This window comes from Chionomys nivalis, chromosome 2, assembly GCF_950005125.1.
Source record: "Chionomys nivalis chromosome 2, mChiNiv1.1, whole genome shotgun sequence".
In the NCBI taxonomy this organism is placed as follows: domain Eukaryota; kingdom Metazoa; phylum Chordata; class Mammalia; order Rodentia; family Cricetidae; genus Chionomys; species Chionomys nivalis.
The window spans coordinates 106922333-106946407 of NC_080087.1; the positions used below are offsets into that span (position 1 = coordinate 106922333).

General features: G+C 46.9%; 1 protein-coding gene across 8 annotated transcripts in view; it reads right to left on the reverse strand.

Moving 5' to 3' along the window:
- The window catches only part of Agap1 (ArfGAP with GTPase domain, ankyrin repeat and PH domain 1), a 457719-nt gene that overhangs the window by 36198 nt on the left and 397446 nt on the right, over positions 1-24075 (reverse strand). For all 8 annotated transcript variants that reach the window (XM_057751814.1, XM_057751806.1, XM_057751796.1 and 5 more), the window contains one exon: positions 21395-21617. In XM_057751814.1, coding sequence (XP_057607797.1) covers positions 21395-21617 — 223 coding nt within the window. The remainder of the gene's footprint in view (positions 1-21394; positions 21618-24075) is intronic.

Consider the following 24075-nt stretch of genomic DNA (forward strand, 5'->3'; position numbering starts at 1 on the left):
AGCTGTGTATACCAGAAAGAAGCCTCTTTCCCTTACCCATTCTCAGTTTCTAGAAATATCTAACACCACTGGCTGGGACTAAAACACACCGGGACACATTTGGGTTTTGGAAATGGGCTTGGACTGGGCTTCCTGGTTCATGTGCTGAAATGGTCAAGATGGCTTCAGGAGTTGGGGCTCTGCCTTCCAAGTTCATCTCCAGACTCTAGCTTTCTGTGAAGTTCACACTCTATGAAGGGCCCCTGCAGGCAAGGAGCAAAGCTGCCTATAGGCCCAGGCCTGGATTCACAGGCTTCTGGCCCCTCTAAAGCATATTTCTCTTGAGGTCAACCTCAGATCCAAGTCACTTCTTTTAAGCACAGGATTCAGAACTAGAATCAATGGTGGGCCTGATGGCACTGTGTGTGCGCGCGCGTGCATGCATGCGTGAGGGGGGATCTATCTGCTGTATATAACAGTCCTGGACAGGGAACAGGGAATATGGGAAGGCTTGTGGAGTCTGTGCAGACGTGAAGTCTGGCAGATGAGCAGAAGCTTCCTACAGGAGGACATGCCTTGCAGTCCACCAAAGACTTACCACTTATCCTCAGATATTTCCAAGATTGAAGAGGCCCATATTTACCCAGAGGCTTTGAAACACTAGGAAACCAGGGCTGGGGCCAGATGGCCTGTCTTCTGCAGATGGAATTCAGCTCACTGTTACGGCCACAAGGAGAAAGGAGTAGACCCTTTTGTTCTTTTTGGCTTTCTTAGTAAACTGTCCCCCACCCCAGAGTGGGAGCGGGCAGGGCTGAGTCTTTTTCTTCCCTAACAACAGCTTTATTGAGGTATAATTTACATGCCATAAAATTCACCTGTTTTAGACGTACAATACAGCGATGTTTATTAAGTCCACAGGGCTGTGCAAGCATCTCCTGAATATGGTCCTAGCCTGTTCCCACCATTCCAGAGGATGCCTTGTGCCAGGCTGGAAATACTGATCCCTCACTAGGCAGTTCCTCTGTGTTGTCTGTACAGATCTGCCATCTCTGGCTATCCCACACTGGGAAATCACACAGTACGTGAGCCTTCTGTGTCCAGCTCCATCACGGAGCTCAGCCTTAAACACTCAGCACACAGAGAGTGAATAAAGGAAAAAGGGAACTGGAAATAAACACACCTCCAAGTGCTCTGCCAAGAAGGGGTTTCTGGTCCCTGTTAAGTTACTTCTACACTTCTATTCGGGTTTGGTATGGATCAGAAACACCTACTATGTTAGGTAGTAGGTTTAATGTGGACCATATAAAGTAAGAATAAATGAACATTGTTTTTGCTTGTTTGTTTTGTGTTTTCCTGTTCAAATAAACCTGAAATTGGTGAACTTAAACTTATGAGAATTAAGGGGCTGTGCCAGGCCACATAAAAAGAGCATTTACTTGCAGGCACTGTAGCACACTCCTGCCCCTGCTTCTCTCTGTTAGGCTGGAAGGCAGCCCTTCCATTCTAGACATGCTCACGGACAGAAAGCAGGAGATGGCCCCTTATCCTACCTGTAGTATGCATTCAGCCTAACTCATACCAAAGAAGCGTCTACATGGCCACGGCCATAACTGATCGTGAGGTGTACAGCAGTGTAAGTGAGCAGGAGAGTGCGGGAGCTTCATCCAGGTTTCACATACTTCAGGGGCTGCTGGGGCTATCTGTGAAGCGGCTGGGATGCACGATGTGGGCCTGGAAAGGTCCTTAGGAGAACTGGGTAATGAAAGAAACCGTGGGGTTCTTCATGAGGGGGCTGCTATTACAAAAGGCCATTTGGATGTCAGCAGTCCTGGGCTGTGTTCCCGGAAGCCACCTCTGTCGCCCTCTGCCTTTTCAGAAGCAGCTATGGCTTCTCTAGAAGTGAACAGACTTTCTGGACACATGTGCTTCTGGAATAGGGGACCTTGGAGACCAAGCCAGCCTGGGAAATTATGTACGTAGCTCCAGAACTGTGTTTGGATAATGGGCTTAGGGACACCAAGCTGGTAGCTGCAGGTGGCAGTGGGGGCAGCACAATACAAAAGATTTCACTGGCCACACAGTCTTGGTCCTGGCAGCTGCAACAACACAGAAAGTCTTGGGATGGACTTTGACATTGGTCATGTCCAAAGGTGAGGGACCAACATAACATCTGAAGAGCAGATAGCAAGTCTCGGGGGGAAACTCCAGGGTTTGGAGCAGCAGGACCCAAGGAATTGGTAAGGTACTCAAGGCATGATCCATTTGCTGCAGTCTGGACGGGGAGTGGTCCCTAGAGGTTTATGTGCTGCAGGACTCCCACTTGATAGGTGGCAGACCCTTAAAGAGGTCTGACAGACATGGTGTCACAGGGTCACGAGGCACGGCCCTTCTGGATGAGCTATTGCCAGACTGGGCTGTTATAAGGGGGGGAGGCAATACAAACCTTGCATGTCCTAATCGGGTACTCTAATTCCATAGCTCTATTGCAAGGTGGCTGGACAAGTAGTACTGTTCTCACAGTGCTCCGATCCATGCTGTCCCAAATGCTAGTGTCAGTGGACACTTGAAGTGTGGCTAGTCCTACTTAAGATACATAATATAGTATATAGATATAACTAACACACTGTTAACACAGACTTGGTTCAAAAGAATTAAAATAGCTCACCAATACTTTAAATTTATCTATTTATTATTTGTTGTGTACCATGAGATGTGTGTAGAAGTCAGAAAACAACTCACAGGAGTCAGGTCTCTCTCTCCTTTTACTATACGAGTCATCAGGCTTGGCAGCAAGCACCTTTACTTGCTGAGCCATCTTGTTAGCCATCCTAATACCTTTCTATAGTGATTACAACACAGGGGTTATTACACTAGCTAAAATCCTTTCACCATGTTCTTTGACTTCCCAAGCATGACTACTAGAGAAACGATAGCGAGAAGGGAGAGGAGAAAATGCCAGCGGGCTAACAGGATAGATATAGCTAGATACAGGAGACCCAGGCATGCAGCATCGAAAGAGAGCAAGGAAAAGACAAAATACTTCTGAACAAGGAAATGAAGGGACCTCCGAACACCTGTTTCTAAGCAAGCTTAGACATCTCCTGGAGATGGCCATCATCTGAAGGACAAACACCTGGTCCTTCTCTTACCAATGGTGCTCAGCTCAGCACCCACTTGTTCAACAGAGACCCTACGAGCCCATGTCCTTCCTACCACCATTAGTTTTCGTGAAAACTGTATCCCCAAGTCAGCTCTTCCAGACAAAGAGCTGAAGTCAGAGAGTTGCAGATGTCCATAAGGCTCTATGTCACATAGGTGAGGGTTCCTTTGGTATACGATTCTGGGTTACAGCCCATTATTGGAGGGAAGTCAAGGGACGGACTTAGAGATGTTGTGCTGTCAGAACACAGCCCTACACCCAGCCAAGAGAAGAAAGAAATGAACACACTCCTGCCTGCCTGGCTCCCTGCCTAGGGAATGGTGCAGCCCACAGCACGCCGAGTCTTTCCTATCAGTTAAGAATCAAGACAGTCCCCACCACAGACATACCACAGTCCAATTTACTAAAGACAGTTTCTTAATTGAGACTTTTCCCAGGTCGTTCTAAGTTGCAACAAGTTGACAATTAAAATTAGCCATTACACAGTTCCACACGGTTCACAAGCCCTCCCTGTGATCTGTCTCTAACCACATCTTTTGGAGGCTTTAGAACCTGCATGCACGGCTTTTTTCAGAAAGAATGCTGGGGACGAGATCACTGGTGCCAAAGAAATGAGTCTGAACTGCCTCTAAGCATGTCTGGGACTCGTGATTCCCTCTTGGGAATCCTAAATAGTTATTGCCTGTCCTGGACACAGTAGCTTTCTCTGGCTTCACTTAAAACAACAGAACACATTGTTTTTGATTTTTCTTTTCGCTTAAAGATGTGGCATAATCCTTTCTTTTCTTTATTGAGATGCACACAACCTGCCATTCCACCATTTAGAGTATATTACCCAGTAGTTTGAGTATTTTGCGGTCATGTGACTATATAGAACATTTTTTTTTTTTTAAATCAGCCCCTTACCTATGAGCAGTCACCGTTTTCCTCATGCATCTCCTATTTGCTCCCTTCCAACCTTTGGCGGCGGCACCACCACCACCACCACCACCACCACCACCACCACCACCACCACCACCACCACCACCACCACCACCACCACCACCACCACCACCACCACCACCACCCTTCTTTCTTTACGAATTTGCCAATCCTGACTTTAAGGTAAGCAGAATCATAAAGGAGCTCTTTAGCAACTGGCTTGTTTTAACATCATGTCAAAGGTTCAGTCACGTCACAGTGTGCCTCGAGAGGCTGCTCTTTTACCAGCGTGGGCAACAGAAGGCACACACAGGCAGTTTGTCTGCTCAACAGTTACAAGCACGCTCTTTGTTCCCACTTCTCAGCAGTCAAGAACACGTTACCACGTTCACACAGGCTTCTGTGTAAACATGCATTTTCTTTATTTCTTTCTTAATATTTAATTCTAGCTGTATCAGTGCTCTGCCTGCATGCATGTCTGTGTACTACTTATGTGCCTAAAACCCAAGGAGGTAATAAGAAGGCATCAGATCCTTTGGAGCTGAACTTACAGACCATTGTGAGCCACCTTGTGGGTGCTGAGTATCAAGTCTGGGTACTCTACAAGAGTAGCAAGTACTCTTGGCTGCTGAGCCATCTCTCCATCCCCTGGATGGGTACTTTCATTTTTCTTGACTGTATACCTGGAGGTGGAATGCCAGGTCAGACAGATTCCTGAGCAACTCATGGGGTTGTAGATGCCGTGAAAAGGACTTCAGACACAGTCTGTGATGGTTTGCATGTGGACCTCACTCCACTTATTCAGAGGCAGGGAAGAAGGCCACCTGAAACTGCCCTTAGTCTCTCCATACCCCCGAGATCTCACCTATGGGAACAGTACCTCTTATAAAGAGGGAACAGGTTCAAGAAGGCTGCGCAAGTGTGATGCCTCTTCCAGCCTGTGCTCTTAGCATAGGCTCCAGCCAGTGCACAGACAAGTGGCGCTTGGGGTACAGCTCACCTGCTCACATTTGGTGAGGGACACAACTCATGTTGGAGATGTCACCACCTGTCCCTCTAAGACTTTTATGTCACAAGCATCATACATAAATATTGCCAATTAACAATTTATAGTACATTATAATTTACAAGATGCTTTTGACTTTCTATACTGTGGCCATCTGTCTGTTACTACATTTCCAGTCGCACTGTATGTATGTAATGGCTAATATGTCATACTGCATATGCTAGAGGATTATCATACAGAAATAATGCATGTGCTATACTTTAAAATGTATGACCTAGTAATCACAAGCATTACAATATACTATGTGAATACATGGCACCTATGTATTATATACGAAACTATGTAAAACTATGTACATATATACTATACTTAGATATGACTTACATTTTACAGAATGTGGCATATACAATATTTTACATTACATTATGATATATACTAGGCCTGGCAGGGTAGTTCAGTGGGTAAAGGCACCTGCCATCAAGCCTGAGAACTTGAGTGTGATTCCTAAGACCCACAAGGTAGAAAGAGAGGACTTGTCCTCCAACCTCCACATGTGTGCTGTGACATGTTCCCCCAATACCTGCCAAATACTAAGTGCAAAAAATTAAAAACTACTGCATATACTTCAGTTTACCTACTTTGATTTCTGCATTATTTAAAGCTTGGACTTGTGAGTGCAGTAAGGCAGCAGCAGGATCTTGCAGGCGTCTTTCTGCACATGTCTTTCTGCACACGTCTCTCGCCCTCTGAGTAAGTGTTAGAGCAGGCTCTCTGGGTCGGAAGCCACGTCACTGCAAAGACTGTGGACTGTGTTGCCAAGCTTCTTCCAGGAAGGTTCTTCTCAGTTTCCAATTTTCCCAGCAGTGTTGGGAAAGGCGGAATGGGATACGGGTACATTTCCATCCCAGGGACTGCTGTTTGCTTTGGGGTTTCTTTCTTCTTTCTGAAGTGAAAGCATGCTTGTCCGTTGACTGTTTCATGCTGGACTGCAGCTAATTATCTGATGTCAGTAAGGGTCTTTCTTGTCACAGGAACACACGACTTGCCCTCCTCCTGCCTGGTGAGATACCGCAGGACCCGTGGGCGACCTTGAAAGTTCATAAGAGCTGTCCCTTGGGAAATGGTGGAGTAAGCCAGGGGGAAACAGTCATTGATCTGGGGTTTTCTTGAGTCACACACGAAAGCCACTGGCCATGGCTAGATCTCACATCCCATGAACCCAATACGCTGGTCGAGATGTCTATCCAGGATGGGGAAGCAGACCCTCTTTCATTACTTCAGGTACAAGTAACCCTTGGTTTCAACCCACACTTCAGGGCATATACTATTTTACATTATTCATTGACAAAGTTATTAAATTCTCCCTCCCAAAGGGACTGGCTCAATAGTAGCTGTTACTGTACACAGTGATGAGGTGTGCTGATCATTTGATGTAGGAAATCATAGCAAATGAGACATAGCCACATGACAGCACCCCATTTTGATTGTTACTTATTTAATGTGTACGGTCACTTCATCTGCAAATATGTTTGTGCACGCAGTGACTGGGGAGGGCCAGAAGTGTCGGTCCTCTGCGACAGGAAAGATAGGTCTGAAGTTGTCTCAAAAACAGAAGGTGGAGGCTGGTGAGATGCTCAGAAGTTAGGAGCACCTGCAGAGGAATCAAGTTCTATTCCCAGCACCCAAGTCTCATGGCTCAGAACTGCCTGTAACTTCAGCTCCAGGGAATCTGGTGTCTTTGGCCTTGTCAGACACTTGCACAAATGTGCATATGCTGACATACGGATAGGTGTGCGCACAAATGTGTAGATGCTGACATACAGACAGGTGTGCGCACAAACGTGTATATGCTGACATACGGATAGGTGCGCACAAATGTGTATATGCTGACAGACAGGTGCACGCACGTGATTAGAAGTAAAACAATTCCGTAAAAAGGATAACAAAAAGGAAGACCTGAGGTGCTGCCCCCAGGCCTCTACATGCATGCACATGCACATGTGCAGATGCACACATCACACATAAGACCTTGAGAGGTGTCTAAACCATGCGCTGCCTGCAACCATGGTGGCTCTCTGTGCTACAATGTCACACAAACCAAACCTATGTATGGTTCTGCAAACTGCCAGTCACAGGTTGGATACCCCTGTATATAATGTGTGGCTCAAAACAATTCATCTTCATCCAATGTGGTCCGTCTGGAAAAGCAAAAATACTGGACACTTTGGAGCCTAGGGCACCAGTGAGGCACACTTTCTGTGTGTATCTGAGGGTGTTTCCAAAAAGTAAGTGGGTGGCACCAACCCTGGGCTGACGTCCTCAATTAAATCAAAATGGCAGGGGAAGAAAGAGCTAAGCACTGATCCCCCAGTCTGCTTCCCGATCTGCTGAGATTGGTGCAGGAAGCTGCTGCATGCTGCCACTGCGAGGCTGTCTCATGCCATGTCTTCCTGCCATGATGGACAGTAGCCCTTCAAACCATAAGCTGAACGACCTTTCCCTTCTCAGGTTCAAGAATCATAGCCACGGGAGAACTGACACACATGGGCGCCACATGATTCCCTCCATAGGAATTTTTATGAGGAACTAAACTAATTGGTGCTAATAAACACCAGATCTGTAGCTGCCCTGAATAGGGAAGACAAAAAGGAAGGAACGTCCAGGGGTCATGGAAGTATCATAAACAGGTACACGAAGGCAGCTGTCGAAACTGACTTGATAACATATCTAAGCTGTGCGCGATGCATATGCAAAACTGACCAGAATTTAAATGTCTTATATTAATTTTAAAATTATGTGTTTATGCGGGTCTATGTGAGGGTATGTACATATGCATACAGGTGCCCATGCAGACCAGAAGAGGACACTGGGCCCCACAGGGCTGGGCTTACAGGCAGCTGTGAGACAACCACAGTGGGTGCTGAGGACTGAACCATGGTCCTCTGTAAGAGCGGCATGCTCCCCCAATTACTGCGCTGTCTTTTCAGCCCCCCATAAGTAAGTTTTTAAACAATCAAATAGAGCCCGGCACAGTGGCACACGCCTTAAATCCCAGCAAACAGGAAGCAGGTGGGTCTCTGTTAGTTGAGGCCAGCCTGGTATACACAAAAGAATTCCAAGATAACCAGGGCTACACAGAAAAACCCTATCTTAAAAACAAAAACACCACCAACAAAAACAAAACTAAAAGACTACTCTCGCTGCCCTCAGTGATCCAGTGTTCACCACTTATTTCAACAACAAGGATGGCATTCTATTTGGACATTTCAGGTAAGACATTTACATTTCAGGTAACAGTCTTGGTGTATTCACAACGGCTGGCTGGTCAGTGTCACATTTTAGCAAGTAGATCTGTGTGGGGATGGTGGTCAGTCCTGGAAGAAGAATATGGGGTCAACTGGCTAAGGATATTTTCTGAGGATACCTGGCATCCTGGGCTCAGATACCTGTGCTATACTGTTGGCACATCCGACAGGGCTAACAGTGTATCTACCACTATGGACACAGGCTGGCCACCATGGAGCTACTTTCTGAAATCTCAGATGAATCAATGAGGGGAAAGCCACACTTACTACAAACTTTATATAGTAAAGTGGAAGTAGCAAAAGTTACTTCCCAAAAGATAAGAAGTGTGTTGGGCATGGTGGTGCACGCCTTTAATCCCTGCACTCGGGAGGCAGAGATAGGTAGATCTCTGTGAGTTTGAGGCCAGCCTAGCCTACAGAGGAAGTTCCAGAATAGTCAAAGATACACAGAGAAATCCTGTCTCAAAAAATCAAAAAACAAAGTAATATAAAAAGACAACGTGATGTACAGCATTATGAGATTTCACAGATGCTATAACCCTCCCTGAACTGTGCTTTTTTTCCTGTAAAAAGCAGAGGTCTGTAACTCACTGTGAGCCAATCAGCAAAGAACCCTGTTGTTTTTGTTGTTTTTTCAAGACAGGGTTTCTCTGTGTAGCTTTGGAGCCAGTCCTGGATAGCTTTGTAGACCAGGCTGGCCTTGAACTCACAGAGATCTGCCTGCCTCTGCCTCCCAAGTGCTGGGATTAAAGGCGTGCACCACCACCGCCCAGTAGAGTCTTGTTTTTAAAAGGCTGTTCCAGCAACAACTGGACCCTTCATCCCTGCCTTTGTAACTACGCGTGGAAAGTACTGCTCCTTCTCCTAGGCATTCTTAGCCCTCCCTGTGAGCCCACCTCCAGACATCACCTACCTGAGTGACTACAGGTCTGACTGATGTAAATCGAATCCAGAAGTGTGTTCCCCGTGTGTGTCATTTTAGTCCCCTTGGGTGACAGTTTTGAAACTGCAAGTGGGAGCATTGTTCACAGGGACTCTGCAATGTAGTCCTGAAGCTGGTGGTCTCTATGTGCCCTTGTGGAGTACGAAAGGTGCCTTCTGCCTGTGAAGATCGCGCCTGCATCTGCTCCACCTGCACTGGTGCACTTTGCACAGAGCACCAGAGGGTAAGGAGGGGCTGGGGGCTGGGGTTTTCTACTGCCTTCCTATGCTGCTAGCTAGCACCAGGTTCTTTGAAGGCTGTTGGAATCACAGTTGTTTTCCCATGTGGCCCCTCTGTGATGGACACATGTGGAGGGTGCTAGGTGAGGAACCCAGTGTCTGAGGGGACCTGGGTTCAGAACAGGCTTTCCAGTTGGGTAAGGGTAGAGGCCTGATTTTTATGCAAAGTGTGACCACACCTGCCCTGTCTACGGCCGCTCCCAGAAGCACAGAGTTCAGGTGACTTGGCTGGTGTAGCTCTGTGCAGTCTCTGGCCACAGCATGAGGCTTTCTGCTGGCCTGTGAGGGAATGCTAGAGGAGAATCTCAGAGGCCCATAGAGCTCACTGGACATGGAGGGCATGAGCCTCGGTGGCATCTTGGTGGTGTGGTTCCTGTTACAGTACGGCTGATGCCTGAGAAGGATGATGGCGAACAGAAAATGACCGAAGGTCAAAGAGTAACTCTGCCTTTCTGAGGTCTTCCCTTTGGTGCAGCTTCACCCACAGCAGTGCATGGGCCCCACCGCCCCAGCTCTCATGGTGACTGTGGAGGGGGTTCTCCTGCCCTGGGCCTCCTAGAATTCCCCAGATCCTGGAGAGCAGTTCAAGTCACCTGATATGGATAATGGGAACTGAACTCGGGTCCTCTGGAAGAGAATCAGGTGCTCTTGACGGCTGAGCCTTCCCTCTGGCCAATAAAAGCAGGCTTTGGATTACACAGTAGGTAGTAGCTTGTGCAGGTGATATGGTGGCCTGTTCTGGGATTCACCATATTCTATACAGTCTTCTCCAAGACAGATATTCTGCAGAGCCACTTAGGGGTCACCTTAACCATGTGTCATGGTCCAAATTTAGTTTGCATTTTGGGGGCAGAAGTCCATTACAGAGTAACATAATCTCTCAGCTACTAGGTGAGCATCTACCATGTTCTTCTGGAATGCTACAGAATGTTGGGTGCTCTTCTCTTCATTTACCACTATTTAGAGAGTTACACTTTAGCAATCTAAAGTGAAAATATACTTGCCTTTCTCAGTTCATTCACTCCACACCTGCCTAGGGAGGTTACAAGATTCCTATAGGTCCTTGGGAAACTATCTGAAGGACTATGGTGGTTTGAATGAAAAATGCCTCCCATAGTACTGGGCACTTGAGCTCTCAGTCCCCAGTTGGAGCTATCATTTGGGGAGGTTTAGGTGATGTAGCTTTGCTGGAAGAAGTATATCACTGGGGGTGGGCTCTGAGGTTAAAAGTCTTGACTCATCTTCAGTTTGCTCTTTCTTCGCACTTATGTTTAAGGATATGAACAGCTTCCTGTTCCTGCCGCCATGTCTGCTGCTATGCTCTCTGCCATGATGAACTCTTACCCCTTCTGGAACCATAAACGCCAAGCAATTCTTCTCTAAGCTGTTCCTGGCCATGGTGTTTTATCAGCTATAGGAGTGTAACTAATGTCGAGTCAACCACCTGCTAGAGAGCAGATTCTGATGCTCTATAGCCATGCAGGTTAGTTTTTTGTGGGTTCCTTCCATGGCCCCCAGTAAGGGTCCCAAAGCTACTTCTTCCTGCTTAGAACCATGCTGGGCCTCAGCAGTGTTTGCCAACAACTGATGGAGTTCTGAGAAAGAGAAGCACACACTCTTGTAATTCCAGGTGTGTGGGGAGTGTGCTCAGACTCTCAGAGGACCTTCAGGTGACAAGTCCACGAGCCAAGTTAGGCCTGGTCCAATCATGACTTAGGTTTCAGGTAGCTCAATCTCCCTGTCAGGGTATTCATCACCCAATTTTCAACAGATATGTACAATTTCAGCAAGATAGCACAAAACAGTGTGTAACCACTGTGGCTCCCCTTGTGGGGGGGCCCTTGAGAGAATCCAGGCAAGTCACGATGGCAAAGCATTCGCCAGAAAAGCTCAAGCTGCTTCTGGACCACTGGATTTCTGAGTGATGTGTACTCTTGCTCACACTGGTCTTTTGGACTCCGGAATAACATTTTTGTTGTTGTTGTTTTGTTTTATTTATTTATTAAAGATTTCTACCTCCTCCCCGCCACCACCTCCCATTTCCGTCCCCCTCCCCCAAGATAAAATTATTTGGTTAGTTTTACAGTCTCTCACATGTCTAGATCAATTACATCTCTCTATCAGATTGTACATTTTGTTTTTTGGTGAAAAGATAAAAAAGGCAGCTATGATTGTGGGAAGGACGTGTTGAATTCATACACCTATTTGGGGGAACTGTTATCCAAACGATATTAATGTTCTCCAAACCACAGCCTGTATCCTGACAAGTGTTCCTTTGATCTCTAATAATTACCCTTTGAAGTTTTCTGTGCACAGGTTCAGTTTGTGTTTTTTTTTTTTTTTTTTTTTTTTTTTTTTTTTGATTTTTCGAGACAGGGTTTCTCCATAGCTTTTGGTTCCTGTCCTGGAACTAGCTCTTGTAGACCAGGCTGGCCTCGAACTCACAGAGATCCACCTGCCTCTGCCTCCCAAGTGCTGGGATTAAAGGCGTGTGCTACCACCGCCCGGCGTGTTTTTTTTTTTTTTTTAAATGTGTTTCTATCTGTGTTATTTGTAAATGGAATTGTTTCCTTACTTTTTTTTTTTTTTTTTTTTGGTTTTTCAAGACAGGGTTTCTCTGTAGCTTTGGAGCCTGTCCTGGAACTAGCTCTGTAGACCAGGCTGGCCTCGAATTCACAGAGATCCGTCTGCCTCTGCCTCCCAAGTGCTGGGATGAAAGGCGTGCGCCGCCACCACCAGGCTGTTTCCTTACTTTTACTTTGATTATTTATTGCTAGTTTTAGAAATACCATTGGGTTTTAAACAATGATCTCCTGTCCTTCAGTCTTGCCGAACCTGTCTGTTCCTTGTCAGAGTCTTGTGATTCCTTAGGACTATCAACATAAACATTATGTCATCTGCAGGTAAAAATGTTTTACTTTTTCTTTCCTCATCTGGATGCATCTGGTCTCTTTCCCCTGACAAACTTCCTGGCTTGAACTTCAAGCACAATGCTGAAAAGAAGTGGGGTTATTTTTGTCTTGTTCTTAAGCTCAGGTAAAAGTCGCCAGTACCCTACCACCTAAGGATGAGGAGACCAGTTGGTATTTCATAGATGTCCTTCAACAGATTCAGAAATTTCCCTTTTACCCTTTTTATAAAGGTTGCTGGGAGCGTGGATCACAAAAGGTTTTGGGTTTTGTCAGAAGTACTTGCTATATTTCCTGAGGTGATTACTGTGGTTTAGTATACAGATGTGTGCGTGTGCTTGTGTTTGCTGAACCAACCTTGCATTCCTGGGGAAAAATGCCACTTGAACATAGTGTGTGAAACCTCTCCTAGGAGCAAAGGGATGTTCTGTGGCTGTAACTCTTGCTGGGATGATATTCTGGACATGCCAGGCCAAGGATAAAACATGGCAAGGGATGACAGATGGCTTGGGTCTCAAGAAGTACACAAAGCTTTCCAGAAGTGTGGGCTCAGACAGAAAGTCCACAGGCAGGGTCACTAACATTTGATTATGGAAACAAAAGCTTCTTGGACTCCAGCAGGTTTTAGAATCACACATCACTGCACTTTGCCCCTGGGATGCCAGTTGCATAGGCTTGGGGTGGGTCCTGAGGATGTTGTTTTTAGGTTGTATCGATACTGTATAAGCCAGCATAGAGATGCAGGACAGAACAAACACTGCTAACATTTTCCACGCACTCAGAGGCCACCTGTCCCTCTTACTAGCAGCATAGAGGACCTGGGAACAAAGCCCAGGGTACTTTCTAGATAAGAAGAAGCCTAGGAAATTTCATGAATATTATTTTCTTTTAGCATTAACGCCACATGATTAAGTGGGTGGGTATAATGACTAGTTTCATTTTACAAAGGATCAAATGCCCTCGCTTTGAAAACCAGAATCACAAATGATGCTGAGCTCCCAATCCTCTGGCCCAGCTCCTCATTTCATCATCAGATACAAAACGAAGGGTGAAGTGCAGCATCCACAGAAGCCAGGAGTTGGGTCAGGGACACAGCAGAGTGAGGCCTCATCGGGAACAAGGTGGAGGCATCTGGAGAGCTTGGCCAGCACCTGTGTTGGCTGACCAACTGCTCAGGGTTCTCAGTGCCATTTTCTGCATGAGAATGAAGACTCCTGACTCCTGAACAGAGCACGCGTTTAAGCTGGCCATACAAGAGCAAATGGAAACAAAGGGTACCTCACTGTGCTTTCTGTCTTTACTGACTAAGGCTTCGGCAGTTCACTAGTGGGAAGACACTATGGACATATTCTCACATTCAAAAAGCTTACACTAATGCCCACACCCAGATACAGGACAGCTGAGGACAGAGAAACTGAGTGTAAGCTGGGCTGGCCACTGCTAACGCTGTAGCTCCTCTTGCTGCTGTGCGGATGTGAGCTTTTCCAAGCTACACAGACAAGGAACAGGTGCAGCAGGAGTGAGGATGGTGTCAGGAGTCAGAGTCTGGCTCAGGGGATCCCTGTGATCCCAGGCAGAGGACACTAGAATCCCATGCCTGCCTTGCCCTCAGGCAGAGGACACAAGAATCCCACTCCTGCCTTGCCCTCATTTGCAAGACACGGACAATCTCACCATGCTAAGGAAAGGCACAGAGGGCACTGGGGACACCAGGTATCCTCACTCTCCTCCCCTTTCATGATGGGGGACAGAGAGAGGAACATTTCCCACATTGAACAATAAAACTGCATCGGAAGACATGATCCTTTGGAAAATGTCACAAGAATCAAGAGAAAGCATCTGCTGGCTCCGATATATAATTCCAACCTAGAACAGTTAACTTTCTGTTCCCTTCCTTCACAAGCTCTTCCAGGTGGACGGAGGCTCACCTGGCTAAGGAACCGAGAGACATCCTCCAGGCATGGTCAGAAATCTGAACATCCACAAGCTTTTCAACTGTCTCCATGGATACATTTCACAGAGTCAACAACACAGGTTTCCACCCCAAGACTGCTTTCTGGCAGGGAGGCTGGCTTCCAGCTCACACTGGCTTCCCACAGCCATCACATACATAACCAGGCTCCCAGGCAGTGGGCGGCATAAGCAACCCTGAACATCACCCTGTCCAAAGGTGAGTGTGAGGACAGGTATCCTTTGCAAACTGAGACCCTTTATGGCTAAGCTCAGGAAGAGTCTTCTCCAAACCGCCCTTCTCAGGACGAGAGCCTGTCTGTTAGGGCTTAACCAAGCCGCTCCCTGTCTGAGCTCAGATTCCCACCAAGCTCCCTGGCCTCGGCTCGTGTGAGGAAGCGCTCCGTTTCTTGTCGCTGTAATCTATAGATATTATTTTTAAAGCAGTGCTAATGTACTCCTCATCTGTACATTTTCCTAATTGGCTTAATATTTATAGTAGAATGTTTGGGATCTGGGCCCAGCGCTCTAGTAAACTCAAGCGTATTTAGCCATGTGCTAATGAGACCCATCTAGACAGGAAGGGCTGCACCGTGAGTTACGGTGCTCTCAGTCAGATTCCAGCTCGGCTGCTAAGAGAAGTTGCTAAATTTCTTAAGTAAAAGCAGAGGTCCCCAAGCAGCTGTTGGGTTTGTAGAGCCATGGATGTATAAACTTTATTGGCAGTAAATGTCACTCCTGCAAGTAGACGGCGCGCCCGCAAAGCCTTGGCTCCTCGGGAGACTGCTGCTGCCAGGGCTTGTGTTGAACACAGGGAACAGGGAGGGTGGCCTTACTCTGTGGCTAGGGCTGGGCCGTGGCCGCCGAAAGGCATGCCATGGTGACAGAAATTCACTTTGAGTTGCAATTAGTGGTACTGTCATTTTCGGGGGGCTCCTGCCAATTAATTAAGGCTGTCAAACAGGAAAACCACAGTGTTCACATGGTAATTCATATTGGAAGAGGCAGGCCTCAGAAGCACAGCGGCTTCCTCCACAGACAGCTTTCTCCCTCAGAGCGCTGGAGTAAACACGGCAAAATAAGCGAGATAAAAGCTGCGCGTGTGTGCAAGTGTGCGAGGGGGTCTGCGTGGGCAAAGAAGAAAAGTTAAACTGCCCTTGTTATAACTGTTAACTCTGGTCGCCAGAGAAGAAGACAGGCTGATTAAAACTCCAAACGAGCCCCCAGCTCCCTGAACCCTCTGCGTCCAGGATGATAGAATCAGAGGAGTTTATTCATGCCATTAAGCCCCAGAGAACTTAATTGAAAGAAGAGCACAGCCCGGACCTTGACAAGCGGGAGGTCACAGTAATTGCTGCCGGACATATTTAACATTAAGATAATCAGGCCATTAATTACCCTTCGGATCATTAAATCAGCCAGTTGCAAAATGAAATTTCTGCCTCTATTACTCACTTGAGAGACCACAGGGGTGGCCTTTAATTTATCAGGGAGCTTGAGCTACAAAGGCTGGGTCTGGGGGAGGGCAGCCGCGGAGGGGGCTCCCCCACACGAGCGCTGTGGCAGTGGTGGCCGGGCAGGCATCAATCCGCCATGCTTGGTGATCGTGGCAAATTAACTAGGTAAGATAACCTCCTCGTGCAAAGGCAGAAGCTGGGGGTATGTAAATAGATGAGGGCAGACAGGGAGCGCAGAGTGTGCTCACCACTTAGCAAGATAATAAAGGGAATCATCCTTGATTATCAGTGCTAATTTGGACACTGCCGGTAGCTTGTTATGCGTGTTCTGAGTAGCATTTAATTAATTCAATTGCTTGTTAATGAGGGAAGTGACATGTGGGGAGCAGATGCCACCCAACTGCAGATGGACTCTGGTCAGCCCAGCAAAGGCCTTTTTTCTGTCTCCTACTTCTCCCCCTCCCCATTTTTTTTTTTTTAAAGAAAGAGAATAGAGAAAGGTGTCCAGCATAGAGAACACTCAAAAGACACAAAAACATTGACCCCAGCAGGCCAAGAACTGTTGAAAAATAATCAGAGGAGACAATCCTGGGGCCGCGTGGGCAGTCATGTCCCTGAGGCCACATTTAGAACAAGCGCATCTTTATGCCAGAAATTTGAGCCTGAGATTACTATATTGTGATCTTATGATCAAACCTAACAAGACAAAGACATGGCCAAGTGGGGTTGCTTTTAATATCTCAGAGTCAGCTGCGGGGATCCAATTATTTTCAGTTTGGATACATTTCTCCTTTACCAATATCTCCGTGTGCATAAATAAGATGAAAGTGGCCCTGCAGAATCAAAGAGAAGTGGCACTCCTCTTGCCGGGCAGACTGATTGGGTCTGGAAGTGTGTGGCCAGTCTTCTCCCACGCAAGTTTCTGATGTGGGCCCTGACCTTCCTATCGATGGCCAGAGACAAGAAGGGAGTTTAGGCAGAGAGACGAAGTTACAAATAATGAAAGAGGGGTGTGGGTGTGGCTGAGGATGTGCATTAAACCCGCCAATGTCCCCTTCCAAGTGGCATCAAAGTGGTAATGGGTGATTTCGGCTGTGCTAGGAGTTTCTCTCGTGTGCTGTTCCTGGAATTGAAAACACAGTTTGGCATTCTAACTGCCTTTGATTTCCCAGCCCAAGCCAGCAGGTGCCAAGTACCACATAAATAGGCTACCTGTACTAGAATGTAAATATCACGGTCTCTGCTGACCCTCCCAGGCCAGATGCCATCAGGGAGACACATAGGAAGCCAACCGAATGGGGACAGCTACACCACCAAGCCTCCTGGCTTCTGCCCAGAGGACTGCCTTGTTCCAGTAGGAAATCACCATCACCGAAGCTGACATAACCAGCTTCCGCAGAAGGGGACAGGTAAGCATGGTGCAGACTAGCCCTGGACACACAGCGATGAGGACAGGAGTCACAGGGGTCTGCTGCAGCAGCTTTGATGTTGCAGACTAGCAAGCCTCATTTCGTCCACGGGAGGAGCCAGGTGGTGTGGATGCAACAAGAACACCTGACACCTGGCTGCCAGGTGACCATGTTGTGTGTTGTGTATGGCACAGGCAGTCACCTGACTCATAATGTCTTTACCCCAAAGGCTACTTTCCTTTCATGTCAAAGGGTTGCCAGTGATCTTGGCACTCCCTCCAGTAAGGGTCAATCTTCACATTGGAACCCAGAGCCGAGCACCTGGTGGTTCTAGACTCAGTTGTTCCAACTGTCTACTACATAGTGTGACACGTAAGCATGCCCACCGAGGGTCCCCATTCTTAGCCCCAATTCCAGATAACTGTCCCCTGTTGCTGCCTCTATGACCATCTCGACATCCCCACATACAATCAATATTTTAAGTGTGTGCTTAAATGGTATCAATAGCTGTGTGTGTGTGTGTGTGTGTAACTCTGATTCCAGCCCAGATGTAGTTAATTGTTACCACATCGATCTCCCCTCTAACATGATTCTTTCTCCAAATCAAACCCCCATTACAGAGGGGTGGAGGGCATTCTCTCCCCTCCTGTGACAATAAATTTAATATCGAATGTACTGGAAAAAAATGGCAGCTGTTGCAGAATCCATCCAAAAAGATTTTTTTCTTTTGCTTCCTGGGAGTAATTAAAAGACGCTTTCCCTGACTAACGATCCCCCTGTTTAGGAATGGGAAGTCAATACTGCTTCAGCTGTCGTCAGCTCCGATTGATCACGATGCTGCTCAAGTCTGAACGGCAGTTTTCAGGGCGGCTGAGGATTGCTGGAACCAATTATAGGCCATCCAGAGCTGCCCTAATAGGGGTGTGGGGACAACAGGCAGAAGGCCAGGCAGCTGCGCCAGGCGCCTGTTCTCCCAACCTGCCCGCAGTTCTGGTTGAGGCCAATGCATGGTTGTTTCAGGGGAAGGCTGCTTTATAGAGAAATATGTTGTGTGTGTGTGTGTGTGTGTATGTGTGCTTGTCTATACACATGTATGTATATGTGTTTGTGTGTTGAGATGTGTAGATGTGTGTGTATATATGCTGGAATGTGTCTATGTGTACAAGTGTGAGTATATATATGTATTGGGTGTATATACATGTATATAGGTGTTTGTGTGTTGGGGTACATGTGTGCTGGTATGTTGCAGTGTGTGTATGTGTATGTTAGGATGTGTGTGTGTATGTGTATATATGTCTGTATATGAGCAGCAGGTTTCTAATTACATTCCAGTCAGAATGAATCTCCTTAATCACGCTGAAACCGATCCAAGTTCTGTGGAAAAACATTTGGGCCCTTGTTTCAAAGAGTGACATTTGGTTTTTTCCCTTGAACTAACATCAACATTTATGAAACTATTTCTTTTGGGGCTTAGTTTCTGGCCCCTCAATGCTTCTTCTAACTGGCCTCAATTCCTCATGGAGAAGGTAGGAGGCCTGAGGGTTGGGATGGGGAAAGGCATCTTGGATAGGCAGTACCTAGGCTAGATATCAACTTCCTTGGGTAGAATTCCATTCTGACTCTAGCCCAGACTTCCAGGGTTTTCTTTCTCCTTGAGGAAAGGGTGGGGGATGGACGGTGAGGGTGGGAGGCAGTAGGATCACTACTGTACTATGTATGGGCTGTAGTATGTCTTTAACACTAGAAACCTAGGTAGCCCTGGCCTTGGTCTGTCTTGGTCCTTTCCAATCTCCCTGCTGGTGACTTCAGTGTTCTGAGGAACAATATGGAATGAGGTCAAACACAGACTATACATCCTACCCCAATCCGGCTGATATCAGGCACCCTGGCTCAAGAGCTTCCCAGAGCAAACCTATCCTTGCTTCTTTAATCTGAGGCGGTCCAGCCCTGCAGGAGGCACGCTGCTGGACAAGCGTGCTGTAGGCAGAACCTTCCTGCCTTTGCTTAGGCTGCCCTATCCTCCCACACCTCTCTTTTGGAAACCAGCCATGGTTGTAAACTTCCCAGGAACTGGCATCCTCAGCTGGTTCCAAGAAGGCCCACGTGTCACGATGCTCATCTTTTATTCATCTCCTCCGTCTCTCTTCTTGTATTTGGTAAATATTTATTAATTTAACCAGACAAAAGAATTTCCTGGGATAATTTACCAAAGATACAAATATGCCTCCAGATCTCATGCCTGTCTGGAAATTCAGAAATTCCAAAGTCCCATCAGGAGATGCCATGGTCAACACACCACATCACTGCAGCCTTGGGGAGGAGTCCTGACGCAGAAGGGCTCTTGAAACTTGACCAAAGGCAAGAGGTCCAACAGCAGTCACCCTATTTGTGAGGCAAATGACTCCTCTCACCTGTCTCTAAGCTGTTACGGGTGGTGCTGGGCAGAACAGAAAGCTATAGTATAGTCCCAGAGCTCAGGGCAAAGAGCAGTCAGAACTGGCCATTGCCCGTACAGTAACCACTCACTGCTGGGTACATGAAGACAACTACACAGCAGCTTCTAATCCTTCTATGCTCTACACGAACAGCAAACCTTCTTAATTCATGGCATTAAACATAGTCTATATGTTACTTTTAAACCTAAAAGGTCAGATGCATAAAGTTAACTTTTTCTAACGCATATCAATGTTTTCTTCATACATTAAACAATTTAACTTCCAAGTATCTTTTCATTTTCAGATTGAAACTTAACTACATGAAAAAAAGAGACACTACAAAGCAAATAATGTTTTAGGATTGAATGAAGAGCCCAGGTGACTTCCATGTGAGTGTTAAATCAGGGAAGATAATAGTGAGATAGAGATAAAGGGTAGCATATCTTTGATTTGTGAGAAAACCACTCCTAACTGTGCTACCCAGACTAACTCATACAATGAGGAGCTGTCACAGCAAACCTATGGGGTGTTAAGCACACCATCGCACCTTGTGGCCCTCCCTTCCTGTTCCCCTTCCCACCCTGCCTAACACAAATAGCATTAACGTATGCCAGCTTCACTCCTGACGTGCACCAGAGGGGGCACCACGCATTCATCCTGCAGTGTTAGTGAAACACACTCGGCAGCAGGTCTCAGGAGATCACTGGCTAGAACCTGGATGTGCAGCCTAACCACTGGTTTCTAGCCATTTGGACTCCGACCGTATCTCATCACCAGGAGAACAAACAAACATACTTTAGATGCTGAGCATGACAAAAGTCTCTTCCTCTCACTACCTTGAGAAGCGCAACAGAAGCAGGTCTCAGGCCATGTGGGGGAGATGGGGGGGGAGGGAGGGGGAAGTGGGGACACAGAGCATCCAGGACCTGAATACCATGGATATATGTCCTCAGGTAGACCAACTAGAGATAAGCTGACCCCTCTGATATTATGGAATTGGATTTCTTTAAAAATGGGCTATTTCAGCCAACTCTTAGGGGAATTAAATATGCATGCACATCCTCAAAAATGGTTTATAATTGCTGTAAGTGAAAAATGGGAAACTAAATGGCCTCAAAAATAAATGCGTTTTTATCCTGGATAACAATTAGCATTAATGAGGAGTCACCATACATTATGCTTAACCGTACTTAATTAAATGTGTTAGAAGTATATTTTAGAAAATAAAATACATTTTCTTAATCATAAACTCACTTGTTGGCAGGGGCAGGTGAGGAAGTTGGTCAGCCACAAGATGCTTAGCAATGGTGTACAAAAGAATACAAAACCAAAGAATCAAAAATTTATAATTAGTGTTAGCACAGCTTGGGCCTATTAGAAATATATTAATTAAAGTAATATATTCATAAGATTAGAAGTGTAATACATTTCCAAGAGGGGAGAGGAATCCCCAAGGCCTAAAAATAAACATAAAAAATTAAGGAGTTTGAATCATTCAGTCTGCTCCAGACTAATTTCAAATACGGATGCTTCCAGACTAGGCTAATCGGCATTCCTATAGGTTGCCAGGGTCACCGCTGCAGCTGTCCCTGAGGTCATGCCCAGCAGTGCAGCTGCTGGAGGAGCACCTGTGCATCCCTACCTTGTGGAGTCCAATGAGGGTTTTGTCCGTCCTTGGCTGCTCTCTTCCCACACGCTGTTGGCCAACTCATTCCCGATAGACGACATCACCTTGATCAGCTCCATGGGCCAGTCATCAAGATCTAGAGATCGGACCCTGGAGAGGTGGGTGCCAAGATTCCGGTGGATCCCTGAGCACTCGATGCACATGAGGGCTCCCAAGTTCAAACTGGCCCAGTTAGGGTCTACAGAAAAAGAAATGGGAAAATTTCAGTCAGACTGCCACCAGTCCTTCTCAGTGGTCCTGGACTCTCGGGGACACCTGCTCAGGCAGCCAGTCCCTACGGTCACATGTTTTAGAGCTGTTCCTGGTATCAGGGGAAATATGGTAAGTTGCTGACAGCTGTGGCAAATCTAGAGTTTCTCAGAACTGGTGTTCATCTGGACAGAGATACCTCTTCTAATACTTTAGCAGCACAGCTCAGGACTGGTGCACATCAGAAAAAAAATTGTGTGTTAAGAACTGCTGCTGATGGAATGAGAAGCAGAGACCCACGCGTGGAGGTCACACTGGTCCTCATAACCCTTTGTGCTACTGTTAGCCCAGGTTGGTTGGGTTAGCCAATTTCAAAGACAGAAGAGGCACACTCCTGTGTGAAGGTCAACAAGGGTCTTACTTAAGGGCGCCTATTGCAGCAACTCACAGGGTTCCACTGGTCACTGGCAGGTGAGTGTGCAGGTACTATAGTCATATCAAGACCCAGCTCCCTCAGCTGCGACTCGTGGAGTGAGTACTCTATGTCTCAAGCTGGGTTGACAGGACAAGGATACAGTTCTGTTGGATGCTAGGCTTGTACAGAGAATGGCTTCAGGGGCCCTAGGACAGATCTGTCATTGTATGATGATATCATCAGAAGATCTGGAACTTGGGCCCAGGGCTGGCTTTGAGCTTACAATCTCTAGGAGTTTTACAAAGACAGGCTGACCTTGATGACCACTGGCTCTCATTGTTATTAGGAAGAGAGCCTAAACTCACACAGGTAGAACTGGCATGTATTCAAGTCAGAAAAACCGTCATGTATTCAAGTCAGAAGAGTCAGAAAAAAAAAAAAAAACTGATCTGACCCACTGGAGAGACTTCCTGGGCTCTCCACAGGGCAAATGACCATTAATGGTCGCATGATGACTAACCGGAATGTCAGCAAGCTATGTATAACATCAGTACATGAGCTGATTCATATCCCAGAGTCCTGGAAAAGAGGCCTGTGATCTCAGAGATGTTCTGACTTAAGCAAAAACCTAAGTCTCAAACAGAAGCAGAGAGAACAGGGTATAGAAACATACAGATTCCATGTGAAGACAAAAAGCAAAGACAACTGTGTTATGGTTTGGATGTAAAATGTCCACAGGCTCATGTGTTTGAACAGTTGGTCTCTAGCAGGTGGAGCTCAGCCCCATTTCCTGTGCTGTCTGTGCACCCTGACCCATGGGGTCACCCCTCATTCTTTCATTGTCCCCACAGATACTCTCTCCAACTCAGCCCTTCCTTCTTGATCTGAGCCCCTACTCTTGTCCTTTACCATCTCCTCACATGGGATTGTCACAGCTCATGTCTGTATGTTCACATCCTGATCCCTGAAAGGCACCTCCCAACAGCAGCCGTGAAATGTGGCAGGCCCAGTCACGTAACATTGAGACTCAGAACCTGCTGTAACTGCTATCTGTCACTGGGATCAGACAGGGTAAGAACAGAGCCACACCCCTTTCTCTGTCTCATGTGAGACTCTCACCGCCTCCACCAGCTTGTGGACAACACTACCAGCTCTACCTGGCATGCTGCTCTTCCTTTGGTCTCAGCTAGAATTGCTTACAGCTCCCTTGGGCACCTCCTACCCCCAGTGTAATAAGGTGATATCACAGAATCTAAGCCCTGCTTTGGGCAGAGCTTGGTGTGTCCACTCTTCTTGGGGGCTATGGACACTAGAGGCTGTGAAAACACATTATATGTGGGTGAATACAGAACAGCCTCACCGTAGCAGAGCTCACATCTGAGGAACTGAGGGGTGGTCGAAGGCAAGGCTGGTGGGTCAGACAAGATCTACTAGGAACAAACAGTGGTCTAGCCAGACTGTATGGGCAGCACTGGCAATGACAGACTGTGGACCAGGAGGCAGAGGCTGGGCTGCCTCTTACCTTTGTCCTAGACGGTCTGACATACTGGTGAGGGGTGTGTGTGTGTGTATGAGAGAGAGAGAGAGAGAGAGAGAGAGAGAGAAAACTCTGGGATTCCCCAGGTCATTTTCTGACAAAATGCTGGTGGCTGGCAACTAGTACTCCCAAAACAGATTTCTGTTGTCAGTGGTTTGGTTTCTTGAAAGAGCTGGGCTGGACAAGCAAGATCCTTCTAGGACAAAATTCTCAAATACTGATGGGCCTTGCCCTGAGTGGTGGATAGCACTGACTTTTCCAAATTCACTGGACCACAATTTCACTTTATAGACAACAGCCCATAGCTAAGGTGGCTCCATGCCCTCTTTGGAAACAATGTTCCGGGACAGGCTGAGTGTGCAGAGGAGACACTTGGTGACCTGCAGTAATTGTGGCCTCAAATCCCACAGTGTACTAGAGTCCAGCCACATTCTCAACCCCCAGAGGGTGATACACATGAAATGGTGGGCCACTGAGACTCTTTTGGGTGGGTGG